This window comes from Thunnus albacares, chromosome 8 (genome assembly GCF_914725855.1).
Source record: "Thunnus albacares chromosome 8, fThuAlb1.1, whole genome shotgun sequence".
NCBI lineage: Eukaryota > Metazoa > Chordata > Actinopteri > Scombriformes > Scombridae > Thunnus > Thunnus albacares.
In genome coordinates this window covers 2,409,879-2,434,120 of record NC_058113.1, presented here as the reverse complement: position 1 = coordinate 2,434,120, position 24,242 = coordinate 2,409,879, and the positions used below count along the sequence as shown (strand labels likewise).

The 24,242-nt window shown below is 38.6% G+C and overlaps 1 protein-coding gene across 4 annotated transcripts in view; it reads left to right on the top strand.

Annotated features, from left to right (window-relative positions):
* grik2 (glutamate receptor, ionotropic, kainate 2) overlaps positions 1–24,242 on the top strand; it is a 288,725-nt gene that overhangs the window by 250,888 nt on the left and 13,595 nt on the right. For 3 of the 4 annotated variants that reach the window (XM_044359252.1, XM_044359255.1, XM_044359254.1), the window contains one exon: positions 13,406–13,656. In XM_044359252.1, the coding sequence (XP_044215187.1) occupies positions 13,406–13,656 (251 nt within the window). Of the gene's footprint in view, positions 1–13,405; positions 13,657–13,948; positions 14,630–24,242 lie in introns of those variants that run through there. The other variant, XM_044359253.1, reaches the window with a different exon arrangement.

Here is a 24,242-nt window from a genome sequence, read left to right as displayed (position 1 = left end):
TAAGTACCTGCAGAATTACAACTGGCAGACAACTTAACATGATGACCTCATGCGAAGGCTGCATTTATGCTGTATCACATTGAGAGGATTGTAAAACAGTTCTTATATTGTTTATGCCTCTTGCAAACTGGGCTTTTGAAGAACATGATATCTCAATGAGTGTCAGTTTAATGAGCTTGTAGTTTGTTACTTGGCTACTTAAAAGATGTGTCCAGTTATTTTGAAGGATGCTTCTAGTGTATTCTATATGTGCCTGGAAAATGAACATACATCTGAAACATACTCCAGAAAAAAGAAGATATTAAAGTAAGAATTGTTGTCAATATAATACATGGTCGTGGAGCGCCTGGTTAATGATCGTGAACTTCTGCGAGTCGTGGTTGCGGACCCCGTGCTGCCATGGTCCTGCCTGACGCCCACACCTGCTAATATTATTATTAGTCATATTTCTACTATTATTATTATTGTTGTTGTGCTTCTCTGTGTCTCTCTTGCCTCTCTCCCTGTCTCTCTTTCTCTCTCAACCCAACTAGTCAAGACAGATGGCTGGCCACCTAGAGCCAGGTTCTGCTTTAGGTTTCCTCCCGTTAAAGGGGAGTTTTCCCTTACCGCTGTCACCGAGTGCTGCTCATGGGGGAATTGTTGGGTCTCTGTAAATTAAAGAGAACGGTCTAGACCTGCTCTATGTGAAAAGTGCCCTGAGATAACTTCTGCTGTGATTTGATACAGCATAGCTAAAAGTACTCTGATACAGTATGTAACACCTGCACTCAAAATGTCAAACATTTAGTTTATTATTCCTTTATAAATGTTGAATTGTTTCATTCAAATTTTAAATTATAAGCAGGTTGTACAATACATGATTGATTGTTCAACAAGAACACTTCCTTTTTTAATGACTACACCATTTGGAGGTGTTTCATTGGTTTTTGCTTGTAATTGTTAAACTGGAAGTACTGGAAGAGATTTGAATGGCAATGAGTCAGTTATCATCTGATTAGTTAAAGGCTGTGACTAATGGTAGTATATAGATAATTGGGTTTTGTCATCATTTATTTAGTAGAAGAAGCAAACTGGTAACAAAGGAAGAAAACAATAGAAGTGGGGAAAAAGGGGATGAAAAAACAAACAAACAAAAAAGGAGTAAATAGCTAAAGTATCCAATAAAGACAACACAGCTATTAACTGAGATGAAGAAATTCATGTGTGTGTGTGTGTGTGTCATGCTTTGAATGGTTTAGATCAGTTTTCCCAACCAGGGGCAGATACTTCCACACTTTCAAGGGGGGCACATGGAAAAGTTGTGAGAATAATAAACACACAACATATGATTACAAATTGGTGTAAGGCTGACCTTTAGTATACGTATCATCATATTAACCAATAAACTACCAGCCCCGATGCAGACGACTTGCTCAGTGTCCCACCAACCAACTCAGGTTGGTGCTAACAGCCTGTCACCACATGTTGTGAATTAGAGTGCACTGAACAGATGGCTAAAAGTTAATGATCAACTGTTGAAACATTTATCTTCTGCCACTGTGTGACAGAAGTAAGAATGCAAACTTGCCTGAAACTACTGTAAAAAAAAACAAAAGAGAGCAAGTCAAGACACTGATGATTCCAGCATCAATGTGTGTTGTTTAGATTCACTTTTGCAGTCACAGATCCACCACAGCCTCCATTTTTTCCATTAAGCCATCCCATCTAGCAAAGCCCATCTGAAAAAACATCTGCTGGGAAGCTTACACTATCTGTGTATTCTGTATCAGCTTCTTCCAGATTTTTATTCAAGCTATACGATGTTAACACTGAGTGAAATATCCAAACCCATGATTCCATGTTTTTGACGGCTGCACCAATTTCATTCAACAGAAATGTTTTCAGCGTGACGTATTCGGAGGAGCTTTGTAAACTGTGGGGATCGCCACAAGATTTTCAAACAGTTTTGTGGGTTTGAACAATGCTTGACTGCACAGCATGAGTTTGTAATGACTGACCCTCCCGTGGGTCAGAGAGATGGAAGAGTTTAGAGTCTGTTCCACCCTGATGAAACCAACGTTACCAAATGCTCATTTCATTTCCATGTCAAAACAGTGACATTAATAGAGACGATCCATAATCTATTAGTGACTTCATTCCAAAAAAATCTCAGTATCCACCTTCAAAGCGCCTGTCTGTGGAGGATAGATGATATCCAGTAGCCTTGCCTTCCTGACAAATCAGCGAAACGTCCTCTGGGACTGTGAGTGTTGGCAAGGTCATTTGCTGCTGTTTGTGTATGCTCTGCTGGTCAGCCACAGAAGGTAATTTGAGTGACTGTTTTGCTGTGTGTGAAAACAGTGGAGGTAGGCTATATTTGCTTTGGGTGATTGCATTTCCTGACTGATGTGCTCCTTTTGAAGGTTTGCTACAGTGTTTGTGTGTATGTGTGTGTATGTGTGTGTGTGCATACATGCTTTGATGACTGTGTACTTGACTATTGCATAAAACTGACATTGCGGTGTATTTTTGACTGCTTTCTGTGCCTGTATGCAGTATAAAACAGTATACACATCTATTCACATATACTATATAATGTGTGTGTGTATGTGTGTGTGTGTGTACGTCGGTGGAAGAAAGCTTAAGAGAGTGAAGGAAATGAGGGGAACACTGTGTACACTGGCCTCTGGCAGCTTGTGCACCACACAGATTGTCCGTGCTGAAAAAAGGAGGGGTGTTAGCATCATTACTCCCTGGTGGCCCATTCACATGCAGCCAGAACAAGGTATTTAAATTGCTAATCCTACCCTTTTAGTACCCTTTACCATATGCAGCCTGTATTCCCATATAGACGGGCCATTTAGCATACAGTATATCTGGTTGATTTGAACACAGAGTTAGGTGTATGGCTGCATTAGTACCTGATAGAGGCAGAGCACTCAGTGTTCGGTCCCCTTGGCAGCTCCCTCAGCTCTGTAATGGACAAACTTAGTCCCCCCCCCCCCTCCCCCAGCTGTTAGCCATAGCTCATTCTAATGGACTGTTTACTACAAACTTCTACTGGCAAATACTGTTGACTCTCAGGATACTTAAACTTATGATGGGCTCAGGAGAGTTCCTTTTCACTTGTTATTCTTTAGAGTTTTTAGCTTTTGTTTAAGAAAACTACACATTTGTGTACTATGAAGATGCACATATTCCTTCTCTTATCATTTTCAACCATTTCTACCACAGGTATTTTCCAGGACCGTGTGAACCACTTCAGTAACTCAGGATTTTTAGATGCTTTTTCTTATAATTAATTGAATTGATATGACATTATGTTCCTCAGCTTTAGTTCCTGGCTCCAGAAAAGTCTCTGGTGCTGGAGTAATGACTTTATGATGATCCAGGAACTATCTGAGTTTCTTGGTCACACTCAATGTTAGAACTCAGCACTGACAATTTGTGTCATGTTTATTGAATTTTTTAAAAAGCTGTGCTAGGTTCAACTTCCCAACTACAGTAGAAGACATATAGAGAGAGGAGTGATCAAAAAAAGCAAGCAAGTAAATGAGAGTAACAGCTTAATTTGATCATTTTTATAATGTGGTTACTGACATTGCAGTATATTTTCAACTGCTTTCTGTGGCTGGAACACTCAGCAGATAGTCACTTTGTAGCTTTTCAGTCTTCTTTAACACCTCCATTGTCAGTCTAATTTACCTAATCTTCACATTTGATGTGGTAGATACACAAACAAGAATGTGCAAAAGGGGTTTTTATTCATGTGCCTCCAAATAAAGATTAATGTACATTTTGATCAAAAAGAGTAACTTATCTGAGGAGCTTTTCAGAACCTGTGCTAGATCTATGATTGGCTACCAAATCTCATACAACTATTTCTACTGCACTACCACAACATGTGTAGTGTAATTCCTTCAGCCAGCAATGAGCTCTAATGTTGGTTTATTCATTTATTCATTTAACCCCTGAAAACCCAGCTGACACAATGCTTCATATGATGTTTACACTGAAGGAAAGATATGACAAGACATGTTTTCTGTACATGCACCATTCAATCAAACAGGACTATTTAGATGTTTTGTATATCATTTTATATACATCTCCACAAAAATTCAACCTGACATATTTGATATCTTTGGAAACTTTGGGATCTCCACTTGAATTTAAAATAAAGATCTGTGGGTTTTAATAATGTTTTGCTGCCCAGCATGAGTTTGTAATGACCTGCCCAACAGTGGGTCAATGGTTTATCTTTATGTTTTTATGCAGGTATTTTAAAGTGCATAAGAGGAAAATAAGAGTTTGTATTGGCATCAACTGATACAGGCGTCTTTCTATGTTGGAAATGAAAAAGCAGTATCAAGCCATCTCTAGTTATAACTGAATAAAAACAAAACAGTTAAGATAAAGCGTAGTCTCTATTCATCATGGCAATTTAAATCTGGACCATCTGCCCCAGTGACCATACCGTGGCTGTCTGCTGGGAGCCAAGCAGGAATCTTAGCCCTGCACTGTCTGTGTGTGAAGTTAAAATTAGTTTCTTCTTTTTTTTCTCTTTAAGTTTGTGTTTTGGCAGCTTTTGCTGTACTAGATGGTTTTTTAGGGGAGAGAGATTGTTCCTGAAGCGGGGATACTATGTGTTTAAAACATGCTCTTAAAAATGGACTCCCTTTAGCTCTTGTTTTTATGTGATCATCGACTGTGTTTATGTGTTTTTTTTGACAGCGTGTGTATTTCCAACAGGTCATTGAATTGAGTCACTGCCTGTACCATGATCACAGGCCATTATTTGGCCATTTTGCATAGCCAGCTCTTGTAGCCACCGTCTCCTCCTCTGCCCCGACTGCACAGTCTCAGGAGGCTCTGCATTATTCCTCATCCTCCCTTTCTCTTTGTCTCTCTCCCTGATGACTATCAATCTTCATTTAGCTTCATTAGACTGCATTAATCAAACAGGGTAAGGGGGGAAGTGTCTGCTCTGCTTGTCAGCAGGCTGCTGTCCTTCCAGTCGTCTCTGCAGTCGCCCGCTGGGCTCTTCAGCTTCGCCTCATAAACGGGAAGGGTCCTGAATGCATTTATGTGAGATAGAAGATCTCCAATGTTGTGACCTGCGGTGACTTAATCCACCCCAACCCTCAACCCCCCCCCACCTCTTTCACTACATCCCCAGTACTCTATGGGAGGTGTGTGATAGAGAAGGGACAAAGAGAGGATATTAGGTAGAGAACTTGCACAGAATGAAGATGCAGCATGGACTAAAAGTTCCTACATTTACCATATACCACCTACCTTTGTGGGGACAAGTTGTCCAGTTACTGATGACGAGATGTGTCATTTAGGAGAGGCCAATCAAAAGAAGGGCTTATGAAGGTTTCTGATGAGCTCATTGGATGGACCAAAAGTGTGACACTCTGGGGCTGAAGAAGGGTGGAGGTGGGATGTGTCAATCAGACACTGAGATGACACATGACGGAAGCTCAGAACATTGAACATAAGAACAACATTGATATAAAAAACATAGACATGGATTACATTCAGTTACTTCTTTCTTTACTTTGTCCAATGCCATCATTTAAAATTCTCACTTTCAACAGTATCAGTTACATGAGGGAAGTATTATGTTTATGCCAAATAAGAAATAGTTAAGGTATGGTTAGAGTAAGGCAACTAAAAGACTGTGGTGGTCTGTGCACTGAGCTGTGATGCGTTACATGTCCATCCACCACATGGACCTCTACAACCTTTCTGCCTTGCTAAAAAAAAAAGGGCACACTGCAATGCACTGGCACTAAATGTTACCATTGGATGCAATCCAAAACATTTACCCCAATACCTGAAAGTTCTTTAAGGTACTTCGGCTTCTTCTCAGGACTTTCCAAGTACTGTAATTACAGTAACACTGTGTATCTACATTCATTAGAAAGTGGCACTGCTGAATAATAAGTAATGGAACTCAGTTGGACAGAACTCAAACATGTTGTGAATACTGACCAAATTTAAGAACTGTTCATGTACCAAATGACATCTATTAGATTTATCTTATAAAGAAGGTGTGAAACCCAAGTCACTGCCTAATGTGTATCTAAAACAGCAGCCATAATGCTTCATAGTTTACCAGAGTCCCCAGAATATAATCATGTAATCATTTAGTTACACATATTTATTTCCTGTTCTTTGTGTTTGTTCCTTGTCCTAACAAATCTCTAGATGTATTACAGAGAGAGCAGAATTGTTCTTGCTGGGCTAAAAATACACATGTTCTGAGTGTCAGGCGTTGTGGCATATTTGAATATCTGGGGGTTTTTTTCTTCATTGAGAGACAATGCATTAGGGATCTGTATGCTATTACTCTGCTTTGATCTGGCAGATTACATCTATGTGTCTTATTCTGGATTCAGCATAGCCTGTCACTTCGCTCTCCACTCTTCCCTGAATTGCAGGATTAAGTGCTTCTTTTATGGCTACACATGCAGCGGCCTGTTTTCAGATCGCTAATTAACATATTCTTTTTAGCACTGACAGGGAGAACAAAACATTCCTCCATCGCCACCAGCCAACCAGACTGAAGAGTAAAAAAATCTCACTAGATTTTCAGTCTGAGATTTGATTTACAGTATATTTCACCTTGCTTATTAATACAGCAATGTGTGCAGCATCATATTTACATTCATGCATCAGCTGGGTGTCCAAATCCTGCTTTTTTTTTCTTTAATTAATCATATCTGATGGTGACTCAAGTGTGAACATTGAAATATAAGGAATTTCCATCAGGCCCACTTGAATATTGAGTTGCAAAAATCACATCCTGAGCAATATAATTTGCATACATCTTGTATTTAAACACCTACGTTTGAGTCAAATTTGTATCTCCCAAAATACTATCTGTCATGTCACTGTCACCTTTGTATCCACACTTGGGAGTTGCTACAATAAGATGGATGAGTGCACATGTTCAAGGCTGAGTCAAAATATGTAATACCAGTACTACATCACGAACCAAAGCCCCTTTCAGACATGCAGCCTTTACGTTCACCCCTCAACATCTAACATAAGCCCCCTTTTATACAGACATCCCTGCAACCTGTCATTATGCTGGCTTTGCTTTTTTACACTGAACCAAACAAAACCGGCATAATGCTCCCCCCTGTGTGTGATTTTAGATAACATGCCGGCGTTCCGGAATCAGAGGCATGACGTGTAACACAACAGCATCAGCGTCTTGTGTATGTAGTCCTGCCATGCTGACTGTCCCTTTTACACTGACATCAATCCAGCAATTAAGCTACCTCTGCTGCCGGTTTAATGGCGGAACAACAATGCCCTCATTCCGTGTTTGTACCTTGTACTAGTAAAAGGGGCTATTGATTTACATTACAATGTGGCCAATAGTTGCTAAGGGTTCTTGCTCTGGACCAAAGTGTTGGACTGACAGACTATGTCTACATGAAGTCAGCTAGATTCTAAAACACTGTTTTTGAGCAAAAAAGATGTGTCCACAACAGGAGTTTCAGTTCATTTCTAGAAATATTTCTGTCCACATTAAAACACCAAAACGGGGGGTAGAACCACTGGGCATGTGCGGAGGACAGATGAGCAAGTCAACCACAGAAAACCTGCAAAGAAGAAATGGTATAGGCTACTATTTCTGTCTCTGCAGCGGCTTCCTGATATTTAGTTTATTGCGAGCAGATTACAGCAAACAGTTTCAGCAGAGAAAGGTGGTAATAGCTGCGTTTAACTCTAAACAAGCTATCAAAATAGACAATAAAGAGAACAAGACTCACATGAAGCGTCTGCCATCTTTGTGTTTCTTCTTCTTCCCCTTCCAATGAAATGCCGCACTACTGCCACCATCTGTTTTGTCATCAATATGACAGCATTTCTACAAAGCTCTGTTTGCCACAGTCTGGAGCTCAGTTTTTGGACAAGAAAAACGCTGCTTTAGTCTGGACGTACGGCCAAAAAGGAGAGAAAAAGAAGCGTTTACGAATTTAGCCGGCTTAGTGCTGACATGGTCTAATGACGCTGCCAGCCTCAGGCCTCATGACTGGACCGACATATCAGTTTTGAGCAGTTATTTGTAGCTGAGGATAAAGGCCTGTGGTGTTCATAGAGCCTTGAAGTATCATAGCCGAGGCCTGCCTCACGACGCCATCTGCTTATCTGTATGAAAATGGGGTATTATGTGGCTGGAGGATCTGATGTCATGCAATATATTTTACAGCTCCAATGTAATACCCATTTACAAAGGAAACACTGTTGCTGTATTTTTAACTCAGTGGGTCAGGAGGCATCAGATTGTTCACCCATTTCACACTCATATGAATATGGGATACAATACTTGCCAAAAACCCGGCTGGCAGGTCTTGACTATATGACACAGTGCTCATGTTCATCCTGACCATGATATCACAGCTGAGGTCTTACCATTTCGTTTTGATCGAACAGGGCTGGCCCAGTTTCAAGGCTGCCTGTGTTTTGTCTAAGCGAGTGATTTATCTGACACAGGTTGGCTTGCTGTTACTCTCCGGAGCCGAAGGGAAGGTATCTACTGTAGATGGCAATGAATAACAAGGACCGGAGCACGATTCACATTCACTATCACCATGGTGATAGATGCTTTTGAAACATGCTGGCCAGCCGCTCTGAAATAAAAGAGTCAGATAGCAGAAGCCCTTGGGCAGAGATGAAGGACAGAAGAGATGTTAAAGTGTGTGAACATGGCCTTGTGGCTGGAGCCATGCTGCCATGAGGTTGAGGGCTGCCGCTCAAAGCTGCGCTCCAGCAGGAGAGTGCAGCTGATCATGGTCACTGTTTACGGTCTTTTGGGTCCGCTACATAATACTGTTGCTAAACTGGCTCTGCATACTAACTGTTAATCACAGAGATTGCTACTCCACCAGAGCCAGTCAATTGATAATATTTTCTAATCTAACCATGTTTTTCTCCCCTGTGCTCCAGGGAGAGCTCATTTTAAGTGTTTGCGATAATAGGTGTTATTAGTTTTTTAAATAATTCAAGCTGCATTAATATCCTGATTGCGGTGTATATGCTTGTACCACAGGGAAGTTTGGGGAGCAGGAGTCTGGCAGGATTCAAGTTTTTTTTTTTTCTTTTGTTTCACAAGGCTTCACCCTTCAGGTTTAATCAGGGATCTCGACGTGTGGTTTTGATCAGAAGAGCTGTGGAAGGTGCTGAGTGGGGAGGAAGTGGAGGAGGAAGTGCAAAGGCTGCTGGGAAAACAGAAGAGGAGTGGGGGTGGGAGAGTTCATTGGGTGCTCTGCAAACATTTCATATAGGCAAGAGGGAACATTTCAGGACCTGCTCTTGGGACGTTAACTTGTGAGTCCAAGGAAACAGCTCACAGGGAAAACATTAACACAGATTAACCATGGCATCTGGTTTTAATTAGACAGCTATACAGATAGAACAAGTGGAAATATAGGCCCCATAGTTGTCTTTGAGTTTTATAAGTTTAGTGTTGTTGGGCTCTTAAGGACAATAAAATGGCAGTGTTAGACATTATCATCGATATTTTACAATCTTAAACATGCACAATAAAATATACCCAACTGTAGACTGGGAGTACTGAATACTCACCCCATATAACAGCATGAAATAACAGATGCTAAAAAAGTCAATGCTAACATACTGATGAAGCAAGTAATATTGATCATTTCTACCATCTAAATTTAGAGTGCTAGCATGCTAACATTTGCTAATTTCAGTTTTTGGTTTAGTGTTGCATTTTGTAATAAGCACTTCCCAACAATTTACTTGCACCTTGTTCCAATACATACTGTATCACCTGTACTATTATAACTATGGGAGTAGTCGTAATAGAAGTAATAACATAGCTATAACACAATTTCACATTACATTACATCATATCACTCATCATATAACACTATTATATTGTTGTCATTGTGCTTTTATATTATTTATTTTTTATATTCTTTAATCTGTTATTTTTTTTATTTATTGAATTCAAGGAGTGTTTCATCTGTTTTCTGTATGTATCTGTTGTAACGTATAACTTTCCCCTCGGGGATCAATTAAGTTATCTTATTTAATTTTATCTTACCTTATCAATAAGGTAGTTGTGTGATGTGAGTAAAACATTTTGTCTTAGTCAGTAGTCTGTGGCCTAATTGGAAGTTTAAATGTTATTGTTGTAATTATGATTGAAGAACAGTTCAACGGGTAAGTAAAGTTATTATTTGCTTTTCATTTTTCATCTTTTTAAAAAAACTTTTATTTACCTATCCCTGATTTCTGTTTGTGCAAAATATCTTGAAAAAGTTATTGATAAAATTGAAATGTAGTGTGTCACCACCAGGCCCAGTAAATGTATGGGTTTGTTAACATGTCTAGTTGGCAGCACAGTGTCTCAATGGTTAACACTGCCACATCCCAACAAGAAGGTCCTTGGTTCCTGCCCGTAGTCTCTAGTACTCTCATGGGGTTTAGTTGAACTGGAACATTTACATTGGTTTTATGTGTGAATGTGTTGGTCTATGTGTAGTGACTGTACAGCTGCTGAGTTTAAATCTAGCAACTTTGTTAGGGCACAATATACCCTGTGTGCAGTCATGCTCCCAAGAGGAAGAACCTTATTGATTTTGGTGACCTCATCATCTGTCCCATAGCTCCACTGTTAGGCCAGACTTTGACTACACTTTATATAACATCTATCCAGTAAAGAAATTGACTCTGGAGTAACTTCAAGGATAGGATCACAACAGAAGTCTTAGTTACAAAAAACAAATGGTAATCTTCAAAGTTAGTAATTTTAGTACAAAATACAAGCAAGAAAACAGAAATGGAGACTTTTGTACTTAAACAACTGTAACTGATTGTAACTGTGAAAAGGCTAATTCGTGTGAGTAAGTCCAGCTGCTGAAGCCTGATATTAGCCTCAGCTGAACTTCAGAAGTCTTTTTTTGCACAAAATGAGGACTGTGTAATGTAGGGATCTCTTGACAGCCAGTATGGAGAAGAAGAATTATTACAGAAACAAACAGCTGTTGAAATGTATTAATGAACATGTGAGTAATGTTTTGATGAAGACTTTCAAAAATGTGAACCTAATCCTTTAATCATAATATCAACATTGCAGGTAAATGGGACATATGAAGCTAAATACCAATTAGCAGTATTTGCCAGCTATATGAGGTCTGGTAATCAGAAGAGTAAACATGTTTAAAGCAATATGAAAACAGTAATGGGGATCTAACAAGAGCTAATCTGGACCCCTGAAAGTCTTCATTCCAGTACTTGTAGCAGGTTAAATATTTTGATATTTTTTATACCTGAAAGAATTTAACTTATTTTTTGCTGCCATTACCTGCATTTTGGAGAACTGTGACAGCCGTAAAGAAACAAAGCTAAGCAAGACACAGCCACCAGCTACAGTCTATAAAATTAAGTGCTTTTATATGATTCTTGTGTTGAATTGATGCCTCATTCTTTACTGGGGGGAACTCACATTCTTTACACAACGTTTGTTTTGAAATACCCTATGAGAAAGGGGCAGACATAGCAGATGTTTCAATGTGATAGAGGCACTGGAAAACAATCTACAGTGATGTAAAATCTATATTGGGCAGAGTAGACAAAGTGTCTTGTGCCTGAATACTGAATATCCCATCCTAAATAGACTCAGCAATGTAGTTGCCTTACTGTACGATACTCAAAAAACAACCTTTCAGAACACACGGCTGGACCATGAACAAGACGTGAGCCCTATAAATTAAGTCATTTTCAGATACTGATGACTGAGGCATCAACAGAAAAATCTTATGACTGTGATTTTACATGTGAACATGTAAATTATTGAGAAATCATGTAATTATCACAATACAATTTCATGATAAATATATTTGGTAAAATAAGCTATTCAACAAAATAAAATCATTGCACAATAAAAAACCTAATCCACATGTAGTTTGGGATACTAATAGATACTAGACTCTATTAAATGTACCTAAAGAATGAACTGTTCACACATGGATTGAAACAATAAATTCATGTGTTAAATCTGAGGGAATTTCAGAAACAGTAGATACTGTAGATTATTAAGAGTAAGCATATTTAAGCTGATGTATTTGATTTATTTAATATTATTTATATATTTTATACTTCAATGTATTTCATAGAATTTGGTCTTTTTACATAGAACCAGGTGGGCTGGATGAAAATGAACAGTATCATTTTAACCTGATAACAACATGTTAGCCTGAATTAGTTAAACCATGTAAACCATGTTTCCTATTCTGTACCACAATTACCTTCAAGGGATTTAGCCAAAATGTAACCATAATCATTCCATTATATGGAAAGAAAATGATCTGAAAAGCATCAACATGCTCAACCAGTACAATGATAAACCAGTGTACACCCACCAACGTTTCCAATCATAGGCTACAATTAATATATCTATACTTCTACTAAAAGAAACGGAGTCAGTTGACATTGGGTTTAGGTACACTACAGTCTTCCCTTTTTCTTATTTACAGTATATTTCAACATACTGTCGATATCATAGTGCGAAGGTGTCTAACTGTGCAGTGATCTCAGAATGTGATGACCTCCATCTATTCATCAGCCTGCTGCTGCACTGTTGCTGCATGATGCACACAGGAGGAAGTGTGCTCACGCTGGGAGAGAATAACTCATCAATAGTTTAATCCAAAAAACAAAACTGATGAACACAGACTCACTCATTGTGGTTATTATATCCATAACATTAATCCTGCTGTTTCCTTAAATTATACTAGACACTGGACTGCAGTGTATACGGGCAAAGCTGCACTCCTAAGAAACTATGTAAATACAGTTATCATTTATCAGCCACACAGGATCAAGAATAAGAGACTCTGAACACACATTTTCCATCCAAAGTTACCAGTTTTTACAGCGAGTTGCACACGAAGATCCAGCCATAAACACGTCATAAACATACAGTAACAGAGTGAGCTGTCTTACCTTAAAACAAGCATTTTTTTCTACAGTTTCAGTGAAAAATCATCCATCACCATCATAAAGTCCAGGGCTCTAACTACATCGCTGAAGCTAACAGCTATTCTGCATTCTGAGATAACTGGGAGGCTTCCTTCTTGGGATAATGAACATTTTTCCATCCATTACATCTGCAATTTGTGCAGTTCAAGGCACAAAACACCTTCATGTGTTGATCTCCCTGTAAGCTCTCAGTCATTCTGGTTCGTTTTCTCTCCCTGGCATGCACATGCATCTCAATGATGTCTATAGGACAGTACTTTAAACTTTGGCACATAATGAAAGCCACTATTCAGTAAAGGTGACAATCTCTCTCCCTTACTCTTAAAATAAGACAGAGGCACTGATTCAGTCATATTGGTTGCTCATGCTGACCTCATATCTTTTGGTCCTTCAGGCTCTCCGTACAGAGATAAGATCACTATTGCCATACTGCAGCTTCAGGAGGAAGGGAAGCTGCACATGATGAAGGAGAAGTGGTGGAGAGGAAACGGCTGTCCGGAGGAGGAGAGTAAAGAGGCCAGCGCCCTTGGGGTGCAGAACATCGGCGGGATCTTCATCGTCCTGGCCGCCGGACTCGTCCTCTCCGTTTTCGTGGCTGTGGGAGAGTTCCTCTACAAGTCCAAACAGAACGCACAACTTGAAAAGGTAAGAAATACCTCTGACATCAAGCTCTGCTTTGTTATTTAAAACAACGATAGCAGAATTTCTTACCATTACCACATGTGCCATGAAAAAGTCTCATGGCAAAAACATATAAATATCTAAAGATGCTAACAAAATGAAACAAAATATATGCTAAATATATATTTTATAATTTAAAATACATAATTTGAAGAGATCATCTGTTTGCCAGTTTTCCGGAAACTCACACTATAATGACAGTGCTATATCATATGCAGTAAGATAAGGGTTGGTTTCTTTGCATTTATTCACTTAGGCCCAATGGCGACAACGAGATAAGAAACGTGAGGAATTCTGCTGTCACCATGGATCCAAGCTAGACTTTAACCACCATCTCAAATGACCTCAAGAAACACTCCAGAAACTTTTTTTCTATTGTAATCTAACATGATCTAAAACTGCCCAAAAAAAATTATTGAACTGTTTGTTTCTGACACTCCTGGGGGAAATGGGTTCACTAAGAGCAGTTAAATAAAATGTTTGGGAGTGTTGGAAGTAATACACAGTTGGATCACAGGCACATGTATTGCAAAGGTTTGCTCTACTGCATGACCCACGTCTTCAACAGTCACATTCACTAACACATACCTCCCCCCCCCCCCCCCCTTTCTGCTGTCCATTTCCACTCTGCAAACTGCCATCCTCCTTATACTGCAACTATTCTCACTCTTCATATCTGTGTAAATAGCCTGTTTAGATCAGTGCAATAATACAACACAGATCTGTGTTGTTAGACTGGAACATCCCAGCAAACATTCTGACACTGAATAGTTGCTGATAAAACGCTCTGCACCTTCAGAGACATACACAACACATTAATGAAATAGTGAGATTTTGCCATAAATATATGGACCTGGGGTAACTGTTAAGTGTCGACTCTGCATATTATAACTTATTGTGCTCAAGGTACATCAGCTGTAATAAATGCTTCACTTTATTTTGTCTTGAGGAGTACATTTTAAAAAATCTGTGATTCAGTTCTATTTTTTTAATGCAGCTGATAAGCTGATAAACATATCTAAACTGCTGTACTTATTTCAATGTAGATCTATTCTAGGCTAAGTGCAGCTGTGTTATCAGCGTGGGTATCTTAACATACTCTGTATTAAAGGTTCCTCATTGGGATCAAGTGTATAAAAATATAACACATACACAGCACCTGTAATATGTGCTGCTTGATATATACTGTAAATATGTATAACATAGTATGTATTATATAGAAAACATTAATTATGAGTTTCATCTATTTTTTTCAGAGTTACAAGTGGTGCATTGTTTAATGAAGAATAGATGTACTGTAATGTGTTTGCATTAGCAGGCAATATTATTTTATAGGCTACAGTCGGCTGCAGGATAAAACACTAAAGCAACTGCGTGGTTGATGTTCATAAAATAGTCAGTTTAGTCCAGTTAGCTGCTTCCTCAATTAACTCAATAACTAACTGGGATTTACTGTAGCAGCCTTCAATATACAGTTAGCTACAAGCTAATATCTACGACATGACTGTATAAGCTCTGCGTTTGAATTGTAGCTAATAAATAAGAGAGAAAGATGTGTAACAGATGCTGTGGACTGAGAGGAGCACATTATACCAAAAATCTACATTTATTATGGTGGAAGGTAGAGAGAACAATGTTTTGCTAGCAGAGACAGAAAAAGGCAACAGAAGAAATTAAATGTACTTGTTAAAATTCCCATTTCATGATTTTCTAAAAAAAAAAAAAAAAAGAAGAAGAAAAAAAAACTTTACATGAAAAAGGGTAATGTTTTTAGTCACTAAGATATGTTTTAATACTGTTTGATAATTTGTTTTTTCATTTTAGTAATTATGCAGATGAAGAATGATATTGCCTACTGAGATCATTTAGTCCAAGATTACTGAACTATCAATTTTCACATAAGTATATGTATATTTATACACAATGTAAACGTTTTATTGATTTTATACAGAATATTCTACAGTATAGTATAGTGTAGTATGTTAGTAGATTAGTGTAAATACAGCACTGGGCCACAGTCATCTATACCACATATCTACTACTGAGATCATTTTGTGCAATCTGGACCTATTTATCATTTTGACATTAATTCAAAACAGGTTTGAAAGCTAAAACATTTTCTTATAAGATCACACTGTCAGAATTATGTAGCATTTGGGTAGACATACCTTGTTGAAAATATGTCATAAAACCTTTGAGGGCAATTACCAAATGAGCAATTATCTGATACTGTCAGTGACTAGAGATGGCATAAATTATTTAACCAGGTTCTCTTCCTGTGCTGTTTTGCCTTAAAAGTAATAGGCTCTCATGGGAGGACAGATACATTAATTCCAGTTTCCGGAGCTGTTCAACATTTGATTGTATTGATTGTACAGTGTTTTAGCTTGGCCCAGTGACCCTGTATTGATGAGTCAGAGATCCATGCTGTGTTGCTCTGTTAAGTGAATATGTTATACACATAGGTATGAATGCACAAACATACAGATATTACGTAAATGTACATACACATTACAAGGCTGTGCCTTTGAGTAAATAGGGTTGAAAGCACAGCAGTGAAATAATACATTATACAGAACATGTCATGGCAACCAGGGTTAATAATGTTACTTTATCACAGTGATGTTTACCTGCTAAAATGTGTCTATGACTGGCAGTCATACTGCCTCCTAGACAGCAGACAACATTCTATCACAACCACACACTATACAACTAGTCAACATGAACAAGATAACATCTAAAAGCAGCTTTTATTATTTTATTAGCTCCTAATGAAAACATTCAGTTCAGCATATAGTGACAGCTAGTGCAAAATCAGATGCATTGACAAAATAATGACTGTCTGAACATACACTAAAAAAGCTGATGTTATCTTACACACAAAAAAAGAAGAAAATATGTATTTGTGATGAAAAACAACAAGATGTTCTGTATTAACTTACATATTATGGACAAAATTTATGTCATAAATATATTCCTTCACCAAAGTTAAGATTCTGTTACAATAGGTCGACTTATTTCATGGAGTCACGGTGAAAAGTGCTTGCTCAGCTCATTGGTAAAACGCTGTTGTCTAACTGACTGCACAGATAGAATCAGAATGGACTTATGGCTAAAAGGAACAGAAGAGACATTTTTTCTGTGGTAACATAATAATGTGTGTATTATTAACAAACACAACTTAATTCTGTATAAAACATGAAAAAATCTGAATATTTTACAAACCTGCCCAAACAGATTTAAAAATAGGAGCTTGCATACAGGGCTGCCGCTGGTGCTCCACCTCATTGCTAAAGGTCATGTACGCTGGGCAGTAAGACTACCAGGGGTGCATTATATGGTGCTCCAGGTGTACATCATTTACCCCTTGCCTGGGTTATTGCCAGGGTTATATTATATGTAGCCCTGACCATATGGCTACTGGGGTGCATTACATGGAGGGTACATAACCTACAGCAGAAGCCTTAGGGTATATTACATGTGTGCAGGATCCTGTATAATGTACCACAGGGATTAAGGCTGCCAGGGTATAGTATGATAGCTAGTGCATACAAGTTATAGTAATAGTTGGGGCTCTGCCTCACATCCAGAGATAATGTACCCCAAAATATAAGCTCATGCAGAATCCTGTATACATGTAATGTACCATAGTCAATAAGGCTGCCAGGGGTACATTAGTAGCCTATTAGTACCCACCTTATTGGCAACCATGTACCCATGGTAACTTACATTACATACATTCCATGTATGCATGATTTTGCATAATAAACCTCAGGCAATAATGCTGCCAGGCATACGTTACATGTCACAAAAGCATTCTTTTCACTAAAATAATAACCCTTATTTAGCTTTTGCTGTTATTATTCTCTTAATAATGTTTAATTTTATATGTGTAAAGTGCAGTGATAAATGGTAATACTGTAGTCTTTCAAGATTCACAAAACTCCACCAGTAGAAGTTATGGGCAAGTACTGACATCAACTTTCATATTAGGATTACTATTGTACTTCCGTAGGTTTCTAACATTGGTGCAAGCAGTCATATTAGCATCAGTGTTCCAAATCAAAATGCTTGCTGGGAATATGAATTGAAAATCTCATAAATAGTGCACTTTTGAACTTCAAATATACGTTTGAGAAATCCAACAAGTAATCACCTAATTCATCTGAATCCAGTGTGCTTTTTCAGTAAGCTCAATCTATCATGCTTTGAATTCAAATAATACATTCACAGCCTGTTTCCTCTGCTTTGATAGGTTTGTATATTGAACAATGTGGTTTGTATATTGAACAATGTGATGAGTGAGTACAGCAGGTTATAATGGAGGATATACAGTCAGATAAGACGTGCACAGTGAGACACCGCTCCACAACAGCACTGCCCCACCACAACATTAAACCCTAAACAAGGTCATTCATCATTTCGAACAAGCTAAATAAAGAAAGACAAAATGAATAGACCCAACAAGCACCTTGCAGGCAAAGACTAGATGCAGCAGACTGACAATTTTTTGAAAAGACTGAAGGTTTCTTCCTTTAGATTATGACCCTGACACCCTGCTATTAAACCTTGTATTGACAATGACTTGCTTGCACTCTTGTTTCATACACAAATTCCACTACTGTCATGTGTTATGCACTCTGCTATGTGGTCATGCCCGTGATCAGAACACATGGAAGTGAACAACACTTTCCACACTACCACTGGTTTGCTTGGGACTGCACACAGTGGACATACTGAGTTAGTATTTAGACAAAATAAGATTAAACCGGGTTCACCCAGTATTGGTTTTTGAAGGCCGCTTTGAAGCTACCATTGGCCAGTATGTACTTATATTCCTTAACATCTTTACTGACTGAAAACATTTAAAAAACAATATTTAGACCATTGTGGAGGGCCAAAGCTCTCCATTGAAACTCTTTTAGTTGGGTTATCAGCTATTTTGATAAAGTTTAATTTCTGATGAAGAGGATCTCCAGACTCCTCTGGTGGTCTATGAAGTCCACAGTCGCTATCAACTTCATGTAATCCATACTTTAAACAAACTTGCACACAGATCCTGACCTGTAGTGCTTACTCTTCTCAATGTTGAACCCTCAAGACCAGCCCAGCTTGAAGCTGAGTTTGTTTATTTGGCTCTGTGGGTAAATGACCTCAACACAATAGGAAAAGCATATACTGTTACATCCATTGAAATCTGCATTTTGGAGATTACCCTCTAAATTCTGGAAAGGTTTCAATCTGACACTGTCATTGATGAGAAAGCAGCTTGAAAGATGAAATTATGTTCCCAGCAGTCATTGGACATCTTTTTTTTTTCCAGTGAGAAACTGCCACCCAGGAGACAACTTCAGACTTTCTATTTTCACTAATCCATCTGGCCCTTTATCAGTAATGCAGCCCAACAATTGTCATATCTCTAGTCACACAATGAGGTGAGAAGCAGCAGCTCAAATTTGGTCCTGCCATGCTGGTTCATACTGTGGACATGAAATGTTCTGATATACTAAAGAACAATCTTTAATGACTTGACTTTCAATTAGAAAAAGGCTCTGAACTTAGCTGTCATAGCTCATAAAAAAAGATGCTGCCTGTCTGACTGCATCTCGAGTCCCATCGAGGACAACAGTGCCCTATCTTGAATATGTGTGGGGCCCGACCATTGACTGTATATAAAAATGGACGTCATGACAGCTCTCCAAAAGTGAAACCAAAGCATCTCAATCGCCCCCTGGTGGCTGGCTGCAGTATAGGTTATAAATCCCGCCCTCTCCATGTTAGTGGATGGGACATGAGCCAAACTAAAAAAATCAAAGTACATGTCAAACAAATTTTTCCCAAAGATGGTTTCTGTCATTTTAGGTAGTTTTTATCAAGCTGATGTTTGTCCAAGTGCTCATTTTTCTAATAAGTTTGTTTTTAATTAGTTATTTCATAATAAAACTAAAAAGTGGATGTGAGGTCATGATTGACAGCTGTGACAGCCACCATCAAACCTCCATCAAGCGGTGGGAAGGCTGAGGGGGCGTGTCCTATGAGCCATCATCCCACTGCCTGACTCTACTGCACAGACTCTGACTCCAAATGACATCACACAAGCAAGATAGCAGCTCCTGGAAAGGAGATATTTTGGCTTCACTTTAGCATAACAGTAGAAGTGGAGATGCGTCATCCATCTTTATATACAGTCAATGGCCTAGACAGTCTCCATTATGGACTGGACAGTAAACTTTTTCAGTGATTTTTATTTATTCGCCTCAAATGTTGTGTGAGATAACGTTCAATAACAAAATGGAAGATTTTCTGCACATGGTAATTACAGTATGGACAGGACAACCAAAATACTTTGTTAAAGTTAGGGAAAGATCATGGTTATAGTTTTTAAAAAGCAGACTAACTGTTGGATTGTGACAGGTTCCAAACTTTGCTACATAAAGGGCAAACTACTTGAATCATGAATGTTGGCATTAGCAAGTATTGTGTACATTAAATAGATGCAACCCCTAATTAATAAGTCATAGAAATAAAGTGAACCACGCTGCAATTCAGTGAAATGGGAAACTCTGGGATGTATTTTTGTCTTAAAATGAAGAATGTATTAAAAGTATAATGCGTAAAGAAAGAAAAACTTAAACTCCAGCATCGGATTTTTTTTTTCTTCTTTTTTTTGCAGTTCTGGTCAAGAAGGAACCTCTATCATTGTGGCGGTTTATGACTCAGACTGGCTGATATGAGATATTTTAAAAAGGCCAATACATGAAAACCAATAAATGGGCCAAACCCTAACCTGAGCTTGATTTGCTTAATCCTTCTATTGAGTGCAAAAACAAAACAAAAAAAGATCCACTCTTCAGTTATGTGCAGCTTGTGGATCCCACAGTCCAGTGCTAATTAGTATCAAGCTAATCTGTGAAAATGAACCATCTATTTTGTTTCATTGTGAAAATCAACCATATATTTTGTTTCATTGCTCCAGGCTCCTCACATAATTGAATACCACCTACTTTTTACAATATGGGGTTGTTTTCTCACCATGATGCTGAAAGTGTCAACTTGAAAAATGTGGTGCTAAGCATCTCTTTGTTGTGTTTCACATGCTTGACAGCGCACACCCTGCAATTTGCATTTTATAATTACTTCTGTTCTGTAACATTAGAAAGGAGCAAAAATAGCAGCTAGTCATTTATATAATGGGATGAGCCATACACCCTCTTGTACAATAGAGGAACTGTTAATAGTGTTTTTAAAGGTTAAATAGACATGTAAACGCCAGAACTGTGTGTTTTTGAGACTACTGCATTTACTAAAATCAGATTGTAATACCATGAGATGAGAGCATTGTCAGATGAACCACTTGTTAAAGGTTTATACATATACACTTGTTAAAAGTTTTAATAAAGGTATTAATAAACATTTGATAACTATACAAGCTATAGACCTCTGTAGGCTTGTCATTTTGATTCACCTACTAAGACTATGACAGTTTTCTTTGTTTTCTTTGTCTCTAGTATGTTCCCTTTACATTATTTCAGCACATTCCATTATCATTACTACATGGCGCCTTGTTCATTTCAAAGGAACACTTCAATAATTTGGGAAATATGCTTGTTTGCCTGAAAAGAAGATCAATTTAATCTCCCAGTACAGAGTTAGCTCCTGGAAGTGTTTGGCCTAGCTCTGCACAAAGACTGCAAACAGCAGTAAAAAGCTAACCCCCATCCAAAGTGAAAAACTTCTTTCCAACAAGTTATCTTAAGCAGGGAGATGGGTATTCCACAAGAAAATCATGTGACCATCGCTACACAGAACTCAAACTCGGTGCTAAGGTGGTGTTACTCAATAACAGGAAGCGCCTCTCTGGTGATTCCACTTCAAGACACCTGTGCACTAGTTATCCTCACTGTAACAAATACTTTCAACAAAACAATATATAATATTATGCACTACACTGCCTTTTCATGTTTTCATTTACCTATAGACCTATATGTTTTAACTTTTATTGAATAATGGCAAGATGTGTGTGTATATAAGTAGCCAAATATACAAAGGCACTGCTATATTTACTGTTCATTGAAAATCATGAAACTTAACCTTCTGCTAAGCAAATTTGACTAAAACAAATATTAGATTGTGACTGAAACCAAAGTTCTTCTTAAAGGAATTACTCAGTGCCACCAGTAATCTTAGGCACTGGCTGCTAGTTCCTGGGATGACCAGCTGCTCTTGTGGGTTAATTTCACACCCAAATTAATGCCTAAACAACATCTCTAAACTAAAATCAGTGACTCAATAACACTTGCCGTGCAAAAATTATTCAAGTTATGGGTTTGACTCATATTGTCTGCCAATACTGCTGGTTGATGAGGTATTCATGCTGGGATACTTGTCCATGCACAAGTCAGCTCCCGAAGCATCCTCGATAAAATGAGTGCAGCGAGAACGCTTACAGGCATTTGGACCATATTGACAAGAACGTAGATAGAGAAAGGCCTAATGAGAAATCAAATCAACACAGAAAGAAACAGTAAGAATTTTGGACATAAATGAATATTTGGGTATAAGGAAAATATAATTCTGCACCATGTATGGATTCAAATGACTGATTAGTCCATGCAATATTAATAGAGAGAAATAAATACCATCCAAACAGATCTCCGTTTACATGTTGTACCTTGTGAGCCAGCAGGCTAGTCACCTATACATGCAGGAGTCACCTGGGTTTTGGGTTCCTGGGAACTCTCATAAACTGCTTCTGCAACCATAATGTCTCATTTGTTGTTACTGAAGGTGTGAACTAATGTGAATATAAGAGCTCTTCACTTTTGACAGAGCTAGACTTGCAGTTTCCTCCTGCTAGCCTTTGTGTAATTCATCTGGGTAAGACGGCAAACAAGAGCATTTCTCAAAAAGTTAGTGTTACTCGTATTTGTTTAGTCACAAACTGTTAAAGTTTTGACCATCTATGAGTTGTGGACAGATGGAAGTATAATCCTCTGCTTCCATTATGTCTTATTTAAAGAAAGAGCACAGTCAAGGCAGAAGAGACAGTGTGTTCCGTTTTTTTCCCCCCCAAAGATGTCAATGTGTGTTAAAATATGCTTTAGAAAATTATTCTTGCTAATTTAACCTAAGTTAAATCTTTCAGAAAACTGATTTTAGACTCCATAATTTTCCACTAAATCACATGCCTCATAGACTTTCAGTGGAGCATTTCTTTGTCATCTCCATGCTAGTCTGTCAGATTTCCATGATTACCATGGTTGTCCCCTTCCTCCTTCTCCTCCTCCTCCTCCTCCTCCTCCTCCTCCTCTGCTTCCTGCTCCTTTCTCTCCTCTCCTCTTCCTCCCTCAGCTCCTCCTCCGCTTCCTTCTCCCACTCCTCCTCCTCCCGCTCCTCCTCCTCCTGCTGCTTTTTCCTCTCTTCCTGCCTGCTGCTGAGGCTGCCGCAGACTAACCTGGCTCTCGGGGTGCAGGGACCAGCAGCTGTGTGTGAGGAACCCATCTCATCGCCCCAGCGCACACACACACACAAACACACACACACATGCATACACGCTTGCATGCATATGGATGCTCACACACATGCACAGGTTGAGATGTCTGTGCTGAAAGAAACAGTCTAATGATCCAGGTGGTTGGTCTCAGCTACATGGCAGGTTGGAGTCTTTTAGCTCTGCAGGCAGAGTTGCTTTGGAGGGAAAAAACAAATTTAGTGGTTGAGCTAAACCTCGTTGGCTGGAATCAAAAAGCCTTCACCGAATTTGAAGCTATTTCCCATATCAGCATCAAACTGGTATGTCATGACAGACAGCCTGGGCCGCCTCAAGCCTCCTTTAAAGGTGACCAAGACATACAGCCTTCTTTTGCCCAAATATCAATGTATCAACAGAAATGCATGATGATATCGGACGATTCTGCATTTTAAAATTTTTGCTCTCTGCAATATGTGTGCATTGCTACGAGATTATGGTTGAGGTCAGGAAAAGACTGTGGTTATGGCAAATAAACTATATTTAAGGTACAGTGTGTTAGGCAACTAAAATATGTGGTTAGGAAAAGGTATGGTCACAGCTTATAAAACTGCAAACAATTGACGGTGTGTAGTGAGACATAAAAATCAGATGCAATACACAACCATCCACAACCTAAAACTCCACACCTCTACTTTCTACCTCACTACTTACTGGATTGGCACTGAACATTGAAATTGGACATAAATCATGCTGTGCAGAATCATCCAATATTGACGTAACTCTAAGCTGTTGTATCCTATGCGGCCCTCGCTACACTAGCTACTTCCTTATGCTGTGTTTGTTCAGTTCACTTCAACTTGTGAAGTCTGACAGTCATAACTTGTCCAATATGTATTTGCCATTGCATGAAGTAAACCAATGAAAAAGCCACTGCAGGAGGGAAATCATAGTGGACAAACAAAGGCTCCGTTGTCATTGTTAGCAGCTTACACATTACACCTGAGAAATGTAATGTCTCGAGATGTATTTGCCATTAACCTGGTACACCGTTTGACTGTTGACAATGACAACCCCTTAA